This window comes from Cololabis saira, chromosome 17 (assembly GCF_033807715.1).
Source record: "Cololabis saira isolate AMF1-May2022 chromosome 17, fColSai1.1, whole genome shotgun sequence".
Classification (NCBI taxonomy): domain Eukaryota; kingdom Metazoa; phylum Chordata; class Actinopteri; order Beloniformes; family Belonidae; genus Cololabis; species Cololabis saira.
Genome location: NC_084603.1, coordinates 11,013,384 through 11,029,662, shown reverse-complemented (window position 1 = coordinate 11,029,662; position 16,279 = coordinate 11,013,384). Strand labels below are relative to the sequence as shown.

The 16,279-nt window shown below is 42.3% G+C and overlaps 1 protein-coding gene across 5 annotated transcripts in view; it reads right to left on the bottom strand.

Moving 5' to 3' along the window:
- Positions 1-16,279, bottom strand: part of srfb (serum response factor b) — a 39,598-nt gene that overhangs the window by 3,043 nt on the left and 20,276 nt on the right. For 2 of the 5 annotated variants that reach the window (XM_061746134.1, XM_061746132.1), the window contains exons 3-7: positions 10,195-10,435; positions 5,381-5,545; positions 4,086-4,196; positions 1,690-1,887; positions 340-416 (exon numbers count right to left, since the gene is read on the bottom strand). In XM_061746134.1, the coding sequence (XP_061602118.1) occupies positions 340-416; positions 1,690-1,887; positions 4,086-4,196; positions 5,381-5,545; positions 10,195-10,435 (792 nt within the window). Of the gene's footprint in view, positions 1-314; positions 417-1,689; positions 1,888-4,085; positions 4,197-5,380; positions 5,546-10,194; positions 10,436-16,279 lie in introns of all 5 variants that reach the window. The other 3 variants (XM_061746133.1, XM_061746135.1, XM_061746136.1) reach the window with 3 other exon arrangements.

Below are 16,279 nucleotides of genomic sequence, written 5' to 3'. Positions count from 1 at the left end.
TATACTTCTACCTGAGTAATGAATGTGAATACTTTTGACACCTCTTATTAAACGATTCCAGATACGACTTGATCCAGTTGACATGAATGCAATTTTCCAAATTCCCATGCACAGCTACTGGGGTGCTTCATTAGGTCTACTGCATGTGTATTTTTGCTACAAACAAAAACCAAAACATGACGCCAGCTGAGCTGCATTCATACAAGGCGGGCGTCAGGTGAGCCTGCGCCGTGCGCGTGCACCGGTGCTCGGTTAGGATGCATAAGTGCAGTCAACGTGGCATGCTGGTTGCAGAGGGAATATGAGAGTTTCACTTGTAAAATGCAGATCTTGCCGTACTGGGTGTAGCTGCACCGCTGAGACGGGGATCTGCACTGTGCCTGGAGGTGCCGTGAGGAACACCTGAGGGACGGCACCTGTGCAAGAAACAAAACAAAGAAAGGTTTTCCATCAGCAAATGTTTAGGATTCCTGGGAATTTTTTATAATTTTTTAAAAGTTGAGACAGTGTACTGAAAGTTTGCATGCCAGTCTCTCATGGATCAGAGTCCAGGAGAGGTTGGCTTGTAATTTAATATTTTTTTTCAGAAACATCTTTTACAGCAAACAACCAAACCATCTGTATTCACAATTACATTATGTAAGAGATCAGCACAGTTACAATACCAGACAGCTACTAGAGGTTCTTTAGTGAAACCAAAACCCAGAACAGATGCAGTCCGGAGGTCCATAATATATCGGGCTCTTTCCGTGTGGAACAAGTTGCCAAATACAATTATTGAAGCACCGACTAAGACAAGTTTTAAAAAACTTTTTAAAAATCACATTCATTTGAATCCAAATGTTATCTAAATCTGAGGGAATTAGATGGGATATAGTTTAATGCAGTGTCTCCCAACCTGGGGTCCGGGAAATTATGCAGTTGTAAAAATTATATTTGCAAATGAATCATTCATAAGACATTGTTAGGAATAATTTATGAATGTCTTGAATATTTTTTGTGTTTTTTATACACTGGTGACAAACACAGGAAATTATTCAATTCCTTATTATTATATCATTACTCAACATTTAATCTACTCCGACAGGTTGTTAAAGGAAAAATGTTAGAAAATGTTGGTCTCATATTAAAAGAGACATTTTTCAGAAATATTTTTATGTCCTTTTATGTCCTTTTGTGTGTATTTTATACATTGGTGACATTGGAGAAAAACAAAGTCATATTCACAGAGTAAATCAAAGAGAAATGTATGAAAAAAACATAATTAATGTTCATTTTTCCAATTAAAGACTATTTTAGTGCTAGTACGTACGGGTCGGGGCTGGTCTTAGACACAAGAAGGGGGGGGCTGCAAGGAAAAAGGTTGGGAACCACTGGTTTAATGTATTGTGATGGTTAGTTTTAGTGTACTTTAGTTTGTTTTAATTAATTTGAAGCCTATACCCTATATATTGTTTTTATGTTTTGTTTTTATGTCTTGCATTGTTTTTGTATGTTCGCTTTACTTGTTTTTATTGTTTTATAATAAATAGTTAAATAATAAAAAAAGAGCAATATAAAAAGTAGAAAAAGAGTATGTACAAGAGAGAAAAAAATAGTAAACACCAAAAAAACGGATAATATTTACAAAATATTTACAAATACGTGAGGTATTTATTTTAATAAACAAATAAAAGTTCAAAGTGTCACCTGTGTCCTGGGCTTGTGCGTGGGACACCTGCATGGCGGAGGTTCCCTGCGAGAAGGCGTTGAGCACCGCCAGCCCTCCGTCGGCCAGCGCTGGCGTGGAGGCGTACATGACGGCGTGAGGGCTGGGGTACATCATGTGACCCGCCACAGACGTTGGCACCGACGAAGTGACGATGGTTGCTGGGAGACTTGCTGTTGCTACAGGAGGAGAGGGAGGAGAGGACGAGCGTCACTCAGAGGGCAGGATGGGAGTATCACACCAACACACGCCGGCCAGCAGAGGGCGCTCAACGCCCAGGTTCAGCCTGAAGCAGCTCCTGCAGTGTCGGAGACGTTCTACTTTCCTTACTGATGACAGCATCCTCGGTTTCTGAGCACCACACTAGGTTTCTACTTTCACTCATCCAGACGGTGTCGTTTTGCACCATCCTGGTATGAAAGCTGGTTTTCACTCAGCCAGCAAAGTACGTGAACTTTGCACAGCAAGTGTCCATCCTTGTGGTGAACCAGCAACTTCTCATTACAGCAAAACCACAGCGTGCTGTAGAGTGTTTATTTGGCTTGGTTGACATCACAACTAAACGACAACATAACAACCATGTCACTGTGTTTCATTACAGTTTCAGCACAAAACTGTGGCGAGGTTTCAAAATTTAACTAAAATTCAGCTGCAAAATGGCTTTTTTTCTTGTCTCGTAAAAATCCCCTCCATCAATTATGGCAGGGTTTCTGAAACTCCTCAGGGTGGCATCATTTTTGCTCCATGTCTGAAACACGAACAGTCACAACAACAAAAAAGCCCCTTATACGTGAAGCCGGCCACGTCAAGAGGGATTCAAAACTTTTAGCTTGAGTCATCTTGTGAGTTATGTGGGGCAATAACTTCTCTAGTTGCATCTGCTACAAATCTACCAGAGGGAGTTAGTTCCTGCTGAAAGAAGAAAAAAACTAAAGTATGAGATCTTTTTGGTGCATCATGTGAATAACCAGAAAAATCAATCTCATGTGAGTTTAAAAAAAAAAAAACATAACAAAAAACCCTTTTTCCAATATTTAGGAATTATTGTATTGGCATTTTAAGCTCATTTTTTAATATTTGAAATGACATTTCGAGCAATTTCAAGGGCTTTAACCTATGAAATGCACTTTAGGTCAGAATAATGAGCTGTTCAGACTGATGGAGCTCCGTTTTTTTCTTTCTTTTTTTAATTTATGTAATTTGTGAAGTTATTTCTTGGAAAAAGGGGCAGATCAGATAATATTCTTCTTGTTTCTGCTCCCTTTTCATTCACAATTTAAGAACATTTGTATTTGTATTGTTTTATTTTTTGAATGAAATAAAGAATAAATGAAATGAATGAAATGGAGCTCCGTGGCATTGCAGATCCAGATCAGAGGGGATTCCTTCCCATCTTTATCTCCACCCACTTCTACATGATAGCTATTGCAAAGCTGTAACAACTTAAAAAGAGAGAGGGGGAGCCCCTGACTCCCCCCCTGAAAACCAGCTGCTGTGACCAGAGCTGCAAGGTCGTGGCTGAAGACGGAGCCTTTTGTTCCGTATCTGTGATATTTTGACCAAAACAAGTTCACGACTGTTCATTAGTAATAAAAAGAGCGGCGTATGGTTTGTATTAGGGCTGGGGATCGATTCAAATATCAAGAATCGTTCTTAAGATTCAGAATCGATTATCACGCTTCGATCCGATCCGATATTGATTTGGGTTACTGTTAATAAAACTGTTTTTTCAGCTGTTGCATGAATTATATGACTGTGTAGTTCTGCAACATATTAATACTAGTATTATATTGAGATTCAACAGCAAGTATTGGCAGCTAATGATGCTGTAAGGACCAATAAGCTCCCAGAATGCTGATAGAACTGCTTTCAGAAACATCACGTGGGTCAGAATTACCAAACAGATCCATGCCAGCAAACAGAGGACGAAAGAAATCACTTTTATTTTTTTCCCATTTATGAGAATTTGGTTTTTAACATTTATGCAAATGTAACCCCAAGACAGTATATAAAGCAAAGAAATATAGACAATTATAACTGAAAACTTTAATGTTTTCATACCTTTAAAACATATTTAAAGGCAAAAACACCCCAGTTATTCTCGTGTCCAACAAAATATTCCTTTTTTGGGCATAAACAAAAAAATACCAAAAGTTGTAATGTAATGATGGGGGAAAAAAAAAAAAAAAAAAAAAAAAAAAAAATTAAATCGATCTTTAGACATATGAATCGATTTTTAGGAATTAATATGAGAATCGATTTAAAATCGGAGAATCGATCTTTTCAACACAGGCCTAGTTTGTATGAGGTTTGTATGAAGCGTTGAGAAACTTTCCGGTGGCCTGAGAAAGACAGGAGAGGAGATCGTTTGACCTACTGGTGGCGTTTGTGGAGGTGTGGGAGATCTCCGGGCTGCTGTCACTGTTGGACGAGGACTGTGTGTTAGGATGGACCTGGATGGCCTGGAGCTGCTGGGGGACTCCTGCTCCTGGAGACACACACACAGGGCATAAAACCTCTGGAGCAAGTCCTGGAACGCATCGTCCCGGGAAGAAGCAGTGGTGGCAGCGCCGTGGCGGCGGTGGGTGGACGTGCAGCGGTGAGAGTGTAGGAGCTGAGGTGGAAGGCGTGGCCATGCAGGAAGCGTTGGTAATGCGAGCATTCGGGTGCGTTATTAGTCACAGCAAAGCTCTACGGAGGTACGATGGCGATGAGCACAGACTAGGGATGGGCGGTATGGACTAAAAAATGTATCACGATAATTTCTGGCATTTATCACGATAATGATAAAAATGACGATAAAAAAAATACCAATTCAACATTCAGTCTTTGGAGCCCCCAAAACACTGCTCTAAAAGAATACTAAATGCTACTAAACTACACCAATTAAATTGAATTAATATAAACCAATTAAATGTGTTTCACCTGTACTACTGCAAAACTGGAATGACTCAAACTCCTCGCTCTCAGATCCACAAACACGTATCAACGGGAATTTATCATTTTTTCTTTCTTTCAGGCTCCTTCCTTTCTTTCATATACCTTTCTTTCATATACCTTTCTTTCATATACCTTTCTTTCATATACCTTTCTTTCATATTCCTTCCTTCCTTCCTTCCTTCCTTCCTTCCTTCCTTCCTTCCTTCCTTCCTTCCTTCCTTCCTTCCTTCCTTCCTTCCTTCCTTCCTTCCTTCCTTCCTTCCTTCCTTCCTTCCTTCCTTCCTTCCTTCCTTCCTTCCTTCCTTCCTTCCTTCCTTCCTTCCTTCCTTCCTTCCTTCCTTCCTTCCTTCCTTCCTTCCTTCCTTCCTTCCTTCCTTCCTTCCTTCCTTCCTTCCTTCCTTCCTTCCTTCCTTCCTTCCTTCCTTCCTTCCTTCCTTCCTTCCTTCCTTCCTTCCTTCCTTCCTTCCTTCCTTCCTTCCTTCCTTCCTTCCTTCCTTCCTTCCTTCCTTCCTTCCTTCCTTCCTTCCTTCCTTCCTTCCTTCCTTCCTTCCTTCCTTCCTTCCTTCCTTCCTTCCTTCCTTCCTTCCTTCCTTCCTTCCTTCCTTCCTTCCCTCCCGCGAGATGACAAATTCTTACCGTGGGGAGTTTGTTTGCCGGTATATCGTGACCGGTAAAATATCACCTATTCCTAGCACAGACAGGCACAGTGGTGCAGCATGCAGAGCAGGTCACCTGTGAGGGAGACAGCGGCAGGGAAGCGGAAGACAGCCTGCTGTCCCTGCTGGGGCTGCGGGGCGGCGGCCAGGGCCTGGCCATGCTGCCCCTGGAGGGCCAGGGAGTGCTGCTGCAGCTGGCTCAGAGGAATGGTGGGGGTGCCGGGGGGGAGAGGGGTGCCTGCTGCAGGGGCACATACGCACATCAACACAGACATGTGGGGGGCCGGTGAGACTACATGTGAAAGGATAGTACAGTTGGAAAAAGCGCTAAAGACTTAAAGGGGACCTATTATGAAAAACACGTTTTCTCTTGTTTTAACATATATAAAGTGGTCTCCCCTCACCCTGCCAACTCAGAGAAGGAGGAAAGCAACCAAATTCTGCAGTGTCTGTACAGGCGCCCGGATGAGCCATCCAGTGTAATGTGGATCTACGAGCCGTTCAGATTCTGCTTCCGTTGTTACATAACGACGGGAACGATGCGCACAACCAACTCTGGCCGGAACAACAACAACTAAAGCCTGAATTATGGTTCTGCATCAAATTGACGCCGTCACCGTGACGCCGTCGTGAACCCTTCGGACTTCTCAGTCACTCCATTTCTCAGCGGTGCAGTACCCCCCGTGACCGATAATTCGCGATCTTTTCCTGAATGGTTTATCCGACTTTTTCCGGTCACAGTGAATCAAAGAGATAAGGACAACTATTGTGCAAAAAAACAAAACATAAAAAAAAGAAATATCACACATACACGAAGAAAAGAGCACTGAAAGTTCACTACTGCTTCAAACCAGAAACCGGAAATGCGTTGTTACCAAGGGAACCAATCACAGCCCTCTCCCGTAGGTACGGCGTTGTTTTGACGCAGAACCATAACTCAGCCTTAACTCCACCGGCCGGAGCTTCCGCCATTTTTTCGTAGTGGTGTATCGCGTCATTCAGGCAGCCAATCAGCACAGAGCCTCATTATCATAGCCCCGCCCACTCAGAATCCAGCATAGATAATGAGGTTAGAGAATTGGTTTAGAGTAGGGCTGAACGATTAATTGCATTTGCGATAATATCGCAATGTGATAAAACAAGATTTTTATTTGTGAAGAAGTTCTGAGTTCCCTGTGAGGAAGGTTTTTTGTTCCCTGTGGAAGTTTAACCCGGTTTGGTGTCGTGCGATTGTGTTCAGAGAGAACGACCCATGTGTAGACGTGTTAAAGAGGTAAAGCCACAGATTTGTTTTCTTTATTGTTGTAATCTGTGCTTTGAATAAATCTGATTTGTTTATTATAAAACAAGACTGATTTATTGCTTGTGTATTTGAAAAATTGATGAGAACAGGACCTTGAAAAAATAATCGCATATTAAATCGCAATCTTGAGGAAAAAAATCGCAATTAGATTTTCAAAAATCGTTCAGACCTAGTTTAGAGGCTGAATTTCTAATTTATTTAGCAAAAACAATCAAAAGCTTGTTTTTAAAATAGGTATAAGATGCCATAATATGTCCCCTTTAAAAAGGAGCAACGTGCCACGTCCACTTTTACTGACGCTAGACACAATTATGTGTTGAGACACTCAGAAACATGGAGAGACCGTCCAACCGTGTCTGCCGTTTCTCCAAAGATCAGAAAGCACGCGCTCTGAAAGAGGAGCTTTGCATTGCTGAAGGATGCAAGTGCAAATCCGGATAAGCAACAAGACCTGCCTCCGTATCAAAGACCTGCACTGAAACTCCAAAGAAGGAGCTGATCCACCATTTCTACCAGAGTAAAACTAACAGGCCTGGACTGAGCGCAGCGAGCGTCAGGTTGGTCTGCAGAACTCCCCATATCAGAGGACCTGAGGAGCTGTGGGTTCATTGATTTCTGATGAGTTTCCTCAATGAGAAAATAAAACTAAAACAAACTCTCGTTCATGTACAGTTTCAAAACTGTTCCTGTTTTTGTTTAAGAAAAAAATTGCTGTTTTTTTTTTTAACCACATCCCTTTTTTAAATTACTTCTGAAATCCTGATAATGTGAAACGCCGACTCAGAGCAACCAGGAGGATTATAAGGATTATTAAAATTAAATTAAACAATGTGCTTGACACTTTGGGCCAAAACTTGAAATCCACTGTATTAACTTGAGAAAAAAATACCATCTGCTTTAAATTCATTCAGAAATCATCCAACTTTATCTTGACCAAGACTCAACACATCATCACTTCGGCTGAGGAAAAAGTATAAAAATATACATCTTATTTTAGCATTTACTAATATTGTCATGAAAACTTTGTCATTATTGTTCATCCACCTCACGTCAGCAGTCTGATGACGCGACCGCGGGTCAACCAGCCTGTAAGTAATGCTACAGTTTCAAATGATTCATATGACAGAGTTTCCAGTTTAGTCAGAAATTGTTTCCCGTTCGGGAAAAAGAAACGTCTTCCAACTCAAAACGCTCTGTTTCAGAAATAAATGTGTGGACATAAATGATCGGTAGCTTTGTTAGCACCTGAATCCTGCTGACGCCACCTTCCCACCAGCACAAGAACCTGAAACTATTCTGATCCCATGTGTGGAAGTCGTCCTAATTGGTTGTCATTTTGAGCGGCGTAATCCCCCCCTTCAGCTCCCCGCCTGCTAATTCTCCTCAAAATTCACCTTCACCCAGGAAAACCCGCCAATCCTGGAGGATGGCATTGCGACGTGGGACCGTTGTGAAGATACTACAAATTAGGGCTGGGCGATAGAGATTTTAATATATATCGATATGTTTTCAAACGCGATATGGTACGAGACAATATCGTTTATGTCGATATAGCTTTTTTATTTATTTTTTTATTTATTTTTATTTTTTTTTATGATTTTGATATAGCTTATTTTGTGACAAATTGATTTGAATGTTTTATTTGAGATTTGCACGAATGTTTTGTTATTTGCACAACTGTCAACCTCAGTGGAAAAGTCTGCCTGTTACTGTCTACATAGTATTAATTGCACAGTGTATTTTAATTTAATTGTTATGCAGGAAAGGGATATTTGTTTTATTTTATTCAAGAAGCATTTTTATTCTATATATGCAGGCAGTTTATTTTTATTTCATTTGTTTTATACATTTTGATATTGTGCAGACCTCTGTTAATAAAGCTACCTGTGTGACATTTGGCACGAGGCTTTGTATTAAAACTGACTGTTTTTTTAAGGGTTTGCCTCAGAAAAAAATGAAGCTAACAGAGATGCTATGCTATAATGCTTTGGGGGAAACCCCAATTATGTCACAGAAAAAAATATCGATATATATCGAGTATCGCCATTCAGCTAGAAAATAGAGATATGACTTTTGGTCCATATCGCCCAGCCCTACTACAAATTACATATTTTAAAATGTTCCCTGTCAAACGCGGATGATATGCCGTGTTTACCAGCGACTCCTCCTAAAGACAAATGTTGCGGATGCCTTCATGAAACAAGTTAGCCGCAGCAAGAGATTTACTGTAAGCCACGTGCCAACACGCAGATGGTCCGGTTTACATGCTGGCTCTCAAAACACGTTTAAGAGATTTTTTTAAAGACGCATACAGAAAAGAGAAAAAAAAAAGAAAAAGAAAAGTGCAACGCGGTTTTAGATCCTTCCCGAGGCCACACTTATGGGGGAGAGATTTTATTACGGAACGTGACTGTGGAGTCACACCCTCACATTTGGTCATATGCTCCAAAGGCAGTTGCTGCTGTGGGGGTGGGCAGGCCCCTCCAAGCTGTCAACTGTGGAGCTCCGAGTGTGGGAGGGTGTGTTGTTCCACCTGGCACTGCTGCCATGTGCCAGACAGGTGGTGAAGAGGAGAGAGGGCGCGAGAGAGAGAGCGGCGGCGCGGAGAGAGACAAGGTTGCAGCCGGAGAGGATGGCAAAAGGGAAAGAAAAAAGGGGAAAAGGGCACAGGAGGTGCCTGGCTGTCCTTCAGCTGCCTGTCAAAATGACACACAGGACCCTTCGGAGGGAGTCATGTGTCTGTCCTTTCGGCTGCCAGTGACTTTCAGACAGAGAATACAGCCGTCAGGACTGCAGGGCCTTTCGGTTTCAGCGCTGCAGCAACAAACTCTTGTGATAAAACCACAGTCTTCATTTATGGGGCAGACAGCTGTTTACGCTCCACAGCGCTGAGCCTCCTAATTAACTCGGGTCTTATTTGGTTACATTTTCTTCACGCTCATCTTTGAAACCCAACGAGACTCAACCGTTTGCTCTAATATCTGATGCAAAAAAGGAAGCGTAATGAGAAATCCCATTTAGAAAGACTAAAGGGATCTCCAGATAAGAACCTCCTGACCTCGGGTCGTCAGGGACTTGGCGAGCGTGTCAGTGGAGCCCCCTTAATGAAGGGGTCGTGTCTAGTTCAGGATCACAAACTACTCCAGCCCCACAGAACGCACCTCAATTATAATTTCAGCACAAGGCAGCGATGCGTCGTTGAATATTCATGATTAATTATGGCCCTTGTTCATCAGGCCTCTCTGCAGGGTCTATTGTGTCCCTCTCACCTAATTATTCCTGTCCCCGAGTGACAATCAAAGGCAGGGCCGGCCGCCAGCCGACACGGCTCCCCCGGATACTGCGGGCTTTGTGCAACCCAAGGGCGGCGAGTGCGAGTGCCGGCCTGTGAAGAGCTGCTGTGATGTAAAAGGCTCAGAGAGGGAGAGCGAGGCACGAGCGCCCTGAGCCGGCAGCCGAGGTCACGCCGCCGTGCTGTTCAAATGCTAATCGGCTCATATGCTCCACGAAACGGTGACATCGACAAAACATGAAGTGACAGGGTGAAGGATAAGGAAGAGGAAAAGTTTTTCCCCTCTTTTACGTACCGGGCATGAAAGTGAAACCGCCGGGCAGCTGCATGACTCCCGCCGAGCCGCCGGCCGTTTTGAGGACCGTCCCGTTGGCGCTGATGTTGCTGTTGACCGAGACGGGGGCCAGGTAGTTGGTGATGGGGAACGAGGGCCCGCTGCTCACCTGCATGGTGGTGGAGGTGGTGGGCACCGTGGACTGGGCGTTGCTGGTGGAGCCCGGCAGGCTGGCGACGGTGAACGTGGGCTTCAGCGTGTCCTGGGCAGAGAGCAGACACCGTCAGCACAAACACGCGGCCAGATCGGCTGATAATGTCAGTAGGGCTGCAGCTACCGAATATTTTAGTAATCGAGTATTCTACTGAAAATTCCATCGATTAATCGAGTAAAACATATTTTTGTTTAGTTAAAGAGCAATTATAAATATACATAAGATGTTATATGTTAATTGACATTACTAAGACTAAATTATATAATACAGTAGGTTCATGGCTGTGCATTTAAAAACCCTGAACTTACACCAGTTGACCAAATTCACTGCCTTCACTCAAAAAACTATGGATCTTACCAAGAAGTTTTCTTATTTCTAACCTAAAAATGCCATTACACCTGATAACTTCACAGAACAATGTCATTGTTTTTAATCAAGTGTCATTCTTGTCATGAATTCTTTTTAGCTTTCTCATCCTTGTATGTTTTATGTTTGTTTCTTGTTTTGATATTTTTTTATTTTTTGTAAAGTTACTTGTCCTTGTATGTATTTTCTATTATATGAAACTGAATTTATTTTTCTGCTGCCATCTTGACCAGGACTCCCTGGCAGAAGAGATATTGTATCTCAATGGGACTTTCCTGGATAAATAAAGGATCAATAAAAAAAAAATAACACACATAACTTAAAATGTTAGGTGTTTTTCCCACGTGTTTCAATTGAACTTTCATTTGTGTCAAACACATTTTAAGTTCTAGTTAAGTTTTAAGTTAAAGCATAAGATTTTGAGTTTTGGCAGTGTTATAAAGTTCTGAGACCTTCTGTATTGGAGCACATTAGGCACCAGCGCTGCTTGTTTTATCCATGAATGACTACAGAGCTACAATTGAAAACTACCCAGTTAGCTTTATTGCATTTTTATTTTTCTGACATTTTCTGCCTTTTCTTTTAGTTAAAACTGTAGCGGGAACAGATGTTTAAAGGAACCTATGTGTGTACCGGGTTAGAGGGGGAACATTTAGGAGAACGGACCAGAAGAATATAGCGTGGATTGAAAATAAAAGTTAAGCACTGAGCTACATGTGTCTCCCGCCTGAGCATGGCATGTTACTAAAACCCAATATATCCGCCGCCTCTTTCTTCTTCCTTTACGTGTGCGCCACATTAAACGTGGTCCGGGCGAAATACCTGCTTTGAGTTGCAAAATTAAACGATTCCTCGAGGCAGAGAAAATTCCTCGATCATTTTTTGTAGTCGAATTACTCAAATTATTCGAGGAATCGTTTCAGCCCTAAATGTCAGTCTGGAGGAAAACTCACTTCGAAGAAAAAAAAAAAAAAAAAAAAAAAAAAAAAAAAGACATAAAATATTAATTATAATAATAAAACACTGCAAGTCAAGAATGTCCTGGCCGGTACATTCTTTCCACATCTTTCAAACCCACGTCTACAGTTGGTCTCAAACTCCGCCATAAGCAGCCACAAGTCAAAGAAAGTAGATGGAGTCCAGATATGTCAAACTTCTGCACCCCTGCATGCTCCTCGCTCTACGATGCTGCATCTGTAACAGCAACCCGTTTACCCACAGACTCGTAGAGCAACACCATTAACGGGCCGAGCCTCACGAGCAGCTGAATGCAGAGTAGGTGGGAGGGAAGCTTTTGATTCTTGCCGTGTTTCAGGGATCAATGAAGGGTTGATGGAAACCAGAGCACGTTTTAATAGTTGCAGAGCAAATAACATAAATGAGGGAGAAGAAACAAAACAGGGTGGGACCCCCCCCTAATTGCACCCACATGCCAAATACTTTGTCTGAGTGACGCTATTCTGCAATCTGTTGTGTTTACATTAAAACAGCAATGACTGATGGGAGTTCAGTGTGAGATTTCAGTCTGAGGCCAAGTGGAAAACACACTGAATTATTTTAAAATTTAAATTTGAATCCCTTGGAAAGCAAAACCCATCCCTTAAGCAGAACACGACTGGGTGTCACAGCCTCCGGAGGATCCACAAATACGTTTCATCCATTTGTCGTCAATGGCCATTTATCCTGCAACAGAAATCCAGCCGCTGCTCGAGCCGACTCCACCGGGGAGGAACAAAAACATCACATATTGGCACTCATTTTATTTTGCTGTGTTGCTATGACAACAACCTAACCATGTAACATGACATATCCGCAAAAAGGCAAAGAAAGAAGGCTGATGAGATGATCAAAAGGAGGTGAGATGTGCCATCAAACCATACGCTAATGTGCACGTCCATTGAGCAGCGAGCAGGATGTGTTGGTGAGTGGGCTGCATGACGAGAGCGGGTAGGCGTGAGGCCGAGACTACGCAGCGCATGCAAACCCACCAGGCCTGTGTCTGCCCACTTACACCAACACTCATCACATGATACTAATGATCCTTAATAGCAGGACGGGAATAAGCCTACATCAGAGGGTTTGCAGTTTTGTGCGGCTTCTTTAGTGACTGCGTTTACATGCACTCAATAACCCTTTTAAAACCTGAATATTGGCAATAACCTGAATTTGCACGGCCATGTAAACACAAATAACCCCTTTGAATAACCCGAATTTGCTCATATTCCGGTTAAAAACCTGAATATGACCCCTGGGTTACTCCTTTTAAATCCCCAATATTCGGTCATATAAACGCCAAACGGAATATCCCGATCAAATGGAACATGAATCTGTTTTCTGCACATGCTCTGTTCGCAAGGAATCCTGGTCTTTTGAGTCCAGGAAGTTCTTATAAACACGGAGAAACACAAGACCACACCACACTTTTGGAGTGAGGAGGAGACTAATCACTTCATAAATGTAATGAAGGATATGAACATTTTGGCATTTGTGGACGGTAGAAAGTACCGGGAAAGTGAGATTTACAAGAAGGTGAGCGAAAAGATGCGCAAAGCAGCATTTGTTTTGAATTTGGATACAGGAAGAAGAAGCGGAAATTACGCTAATTGCGTCATCACGTTCTCCGCGCGTCGCTGGTTTGATCGGGATATCCCGAATGATTAATTACCATGTATACAGGGATAACCCTGTTTGCTCACGCATGTAAACGGAATATTCAGAATGTTTCAGTAACCAGAATATTAGCAATAACCCGATTTTTGACTGCATGTAAACGTAGTCATAGTTCAATGAGTTTGATTCAATGCAATTGAACACGAATACAAAGATTCACGTCGCAGAAAACAGAAGCACGCTACAGTGGTGTTTGCATTAGAGAGTTCATTATAATTCTTTTAATATTATTTTAATTTGAAGGTCAAATATGAGTCGTGTGTTTTTAAAACAAGGTGACAATCTGATTTTCAAATCTGTGTTGTAGATGGATATGAGGAAGTTTTATTGAGATGTTAAGAATATTAATTGATCATCAGGCTGAAAAAGGCACAGCAGCATGTTTTAAGACTTTAGAGCAAAAGGGCAGACATCAGATTCATTACACTCAGTTCCTGCACAAGAACTTCATCCCCTCCGTGAAACACGGTGGTGGCAGCATCATTATTTGGGCACATTTCCCTTCATCTGGGTCAAACGGATCGCTATCGTTGATAAAGCAATTGATTCAGAATCATACCAGCAAATTCTAAAACATAATTGTTGACTTATCCGTATTAATCTGTGTGAAGTATGGAGGGTATGTAGAAATGGAGCAGAACTCCAGTCTAATGTGCAGGTCTCAGCAACAGTTATGAGAAACCTTATGGCGCTTTTCCACTAGTAACTACTCAGCGCGCCTCCACCCGCTTTGTCTTCGTTTTGTTTTTCCACACCCAGGTGAGAAGTGGGCGGGTTGGGGTGAAGCTGCTGTGACGTACTCGACTGCGCAACACCTTTGTTCGTGTCGGCGCTGATGAGAAAATCAGCTGGAGCCGCGAGCGGCTGAGAAGAAAACAGAGCACCTGGTGGATCTAATCGTTCCTTATCGCCCGTCTAGATCCCTTTTTAATTCTCTCGTCAGCCACCAGGTTTATGAACATCTGCACCTCAGAGTTGGATCACCAAACAGACGTTTGCACTGTATAATAAAATCGCCGCGAGCCGTTCTCGCGCTGACTCCCCGCTTCCTGCTTCAAACTAGGGCTGGGCGATATATCGAGATTTTAATTAATATATATATATATATATATATATATATATATATATATATATATATATATATATATATATATATTTTCAAACGCGATATGGTACGAGACAATATCGTTTATATCGATATAGCTTTTTTTTTTAATGATTTTGATATAGCTTATTTTGTGACAAATTGACTTGAATGTTTTATTTGAGATTTGCACAAATGTTTTGTTATTTGCACAACTGTCAACCTCAGTGGAAAAGTCTGCCTGTTACCGTCTACATTGTATTAATTGCACAGTGTATTTTAATTTAATTGTTATGCAGGAAAGGGATATTTGTTTTATTTTATTCAAGAAGCATTTTTATTCTATAAATGCAGGCAGTTTATTTTTATTTCATTTGTTTTATACATTTTGATATTGTGCAGACCTCTGTTAATAAAGGTACCTGTGTGACATTTGGCACGAGGCTTTGTATTAAAACTGACTGTTTTTTTAAGGGTTTGCCTCAGAAAAAAATGAAGCTAACAGAGATGCTATGCTATAATGCTTTGGGGGAAACCCCAATTATGTCACAGAAAAAATATCTATATATATAGAGTATCGCCATTCAGCTAGAAAATATCGAGATATGACTTTTGGTCCATATCGCCCAGCCCTACTTCCAAACGTCTGACGGCCCCCCGACCAATCAGTGGCGTGTATTGTGAAGACGTCAGATACAGGGCCAACTCAGCACGCTCAGAACCTCCGCAGAATAGGTACGGAAAAAGTATCTACTCTGCACGCCTCCACCCGCCTCGGCCCGTAATGGAGAAGCGAGTAGAGGCGTGCAGAGTAGGTACTAGTGGAAAAGGGCCATTAGGTTGCACTCCAAGCACAGGCCGCATTGACAACGACAGCAAACCGACATCCTGCATTTACCACCAACCTGGCGCACCGTTTGTTAGGTGTACCAGGTTTTGCTGTCGTGAAACTGCACCAAGAAAAGTGGAATTTGCCCTAGTCTAGTTAGCGTTGCATTGGGAAAGTAGGTCATTTGGAGGTCAACTTCTAGGGGATACGATTTTAAACATTAGAAGATGAAGACCTTTGTTTGTTTGTTCGTTTCCAAGGGTAGCACACATTTAGCAACATAGTTGAGGCTCAGTTTGAACCATAAGTCCTCAGAGACGCACAACTTCTGTGGCTGTGAGGATCCGGCCTCAGTGCTGGGACAAAGCTATCAGACATGCAAAAATGCTCCACGGCAGCCTGTAAACACAACCACACCACAAGCTTTTTACACTGAGCGAGTGAAGGAAGTGTCTGGTCTAATAACCTGAACGTTTTAGTCATCACTGATAACAGGATGACGAGGCAGAAGCAGGTGAGGTTAACCCGTATTGGCAGAGCAATATTGGTTTTTATATGTGACTGATTACATGGGTGAGAGGTGGAGGATCAGGAGCCCTCGTGATAAGGCCTTCCAACCACCGACTTCCATGCAAACATGTAAATGGAGCTACTGTAAGAGACGGCTTGGCCAGCCGCTGCCACGCCGCAGTCCAGACGAGTCTTTCAGCTCCTGGGCTGATGTAAATGTGCCACGTTAGCAGAGATAAAACAGGAAAAAGTGCTACAGTCATGTCAGAGTCTTCTGGACTTCACAGAGCAGGTGCAGATCTCTACAAGCTGGTCAGAAAAACAAAAAAAAAGTAGAAAAGCACAAGTCCACTCTTCAGTGAGCCGGTCTGGAGCTCCGTTCAAGGCTCTGCTGAGGGGCTGCGTCTGTCCAAGGTCCGTTAGCTCTTTAGTT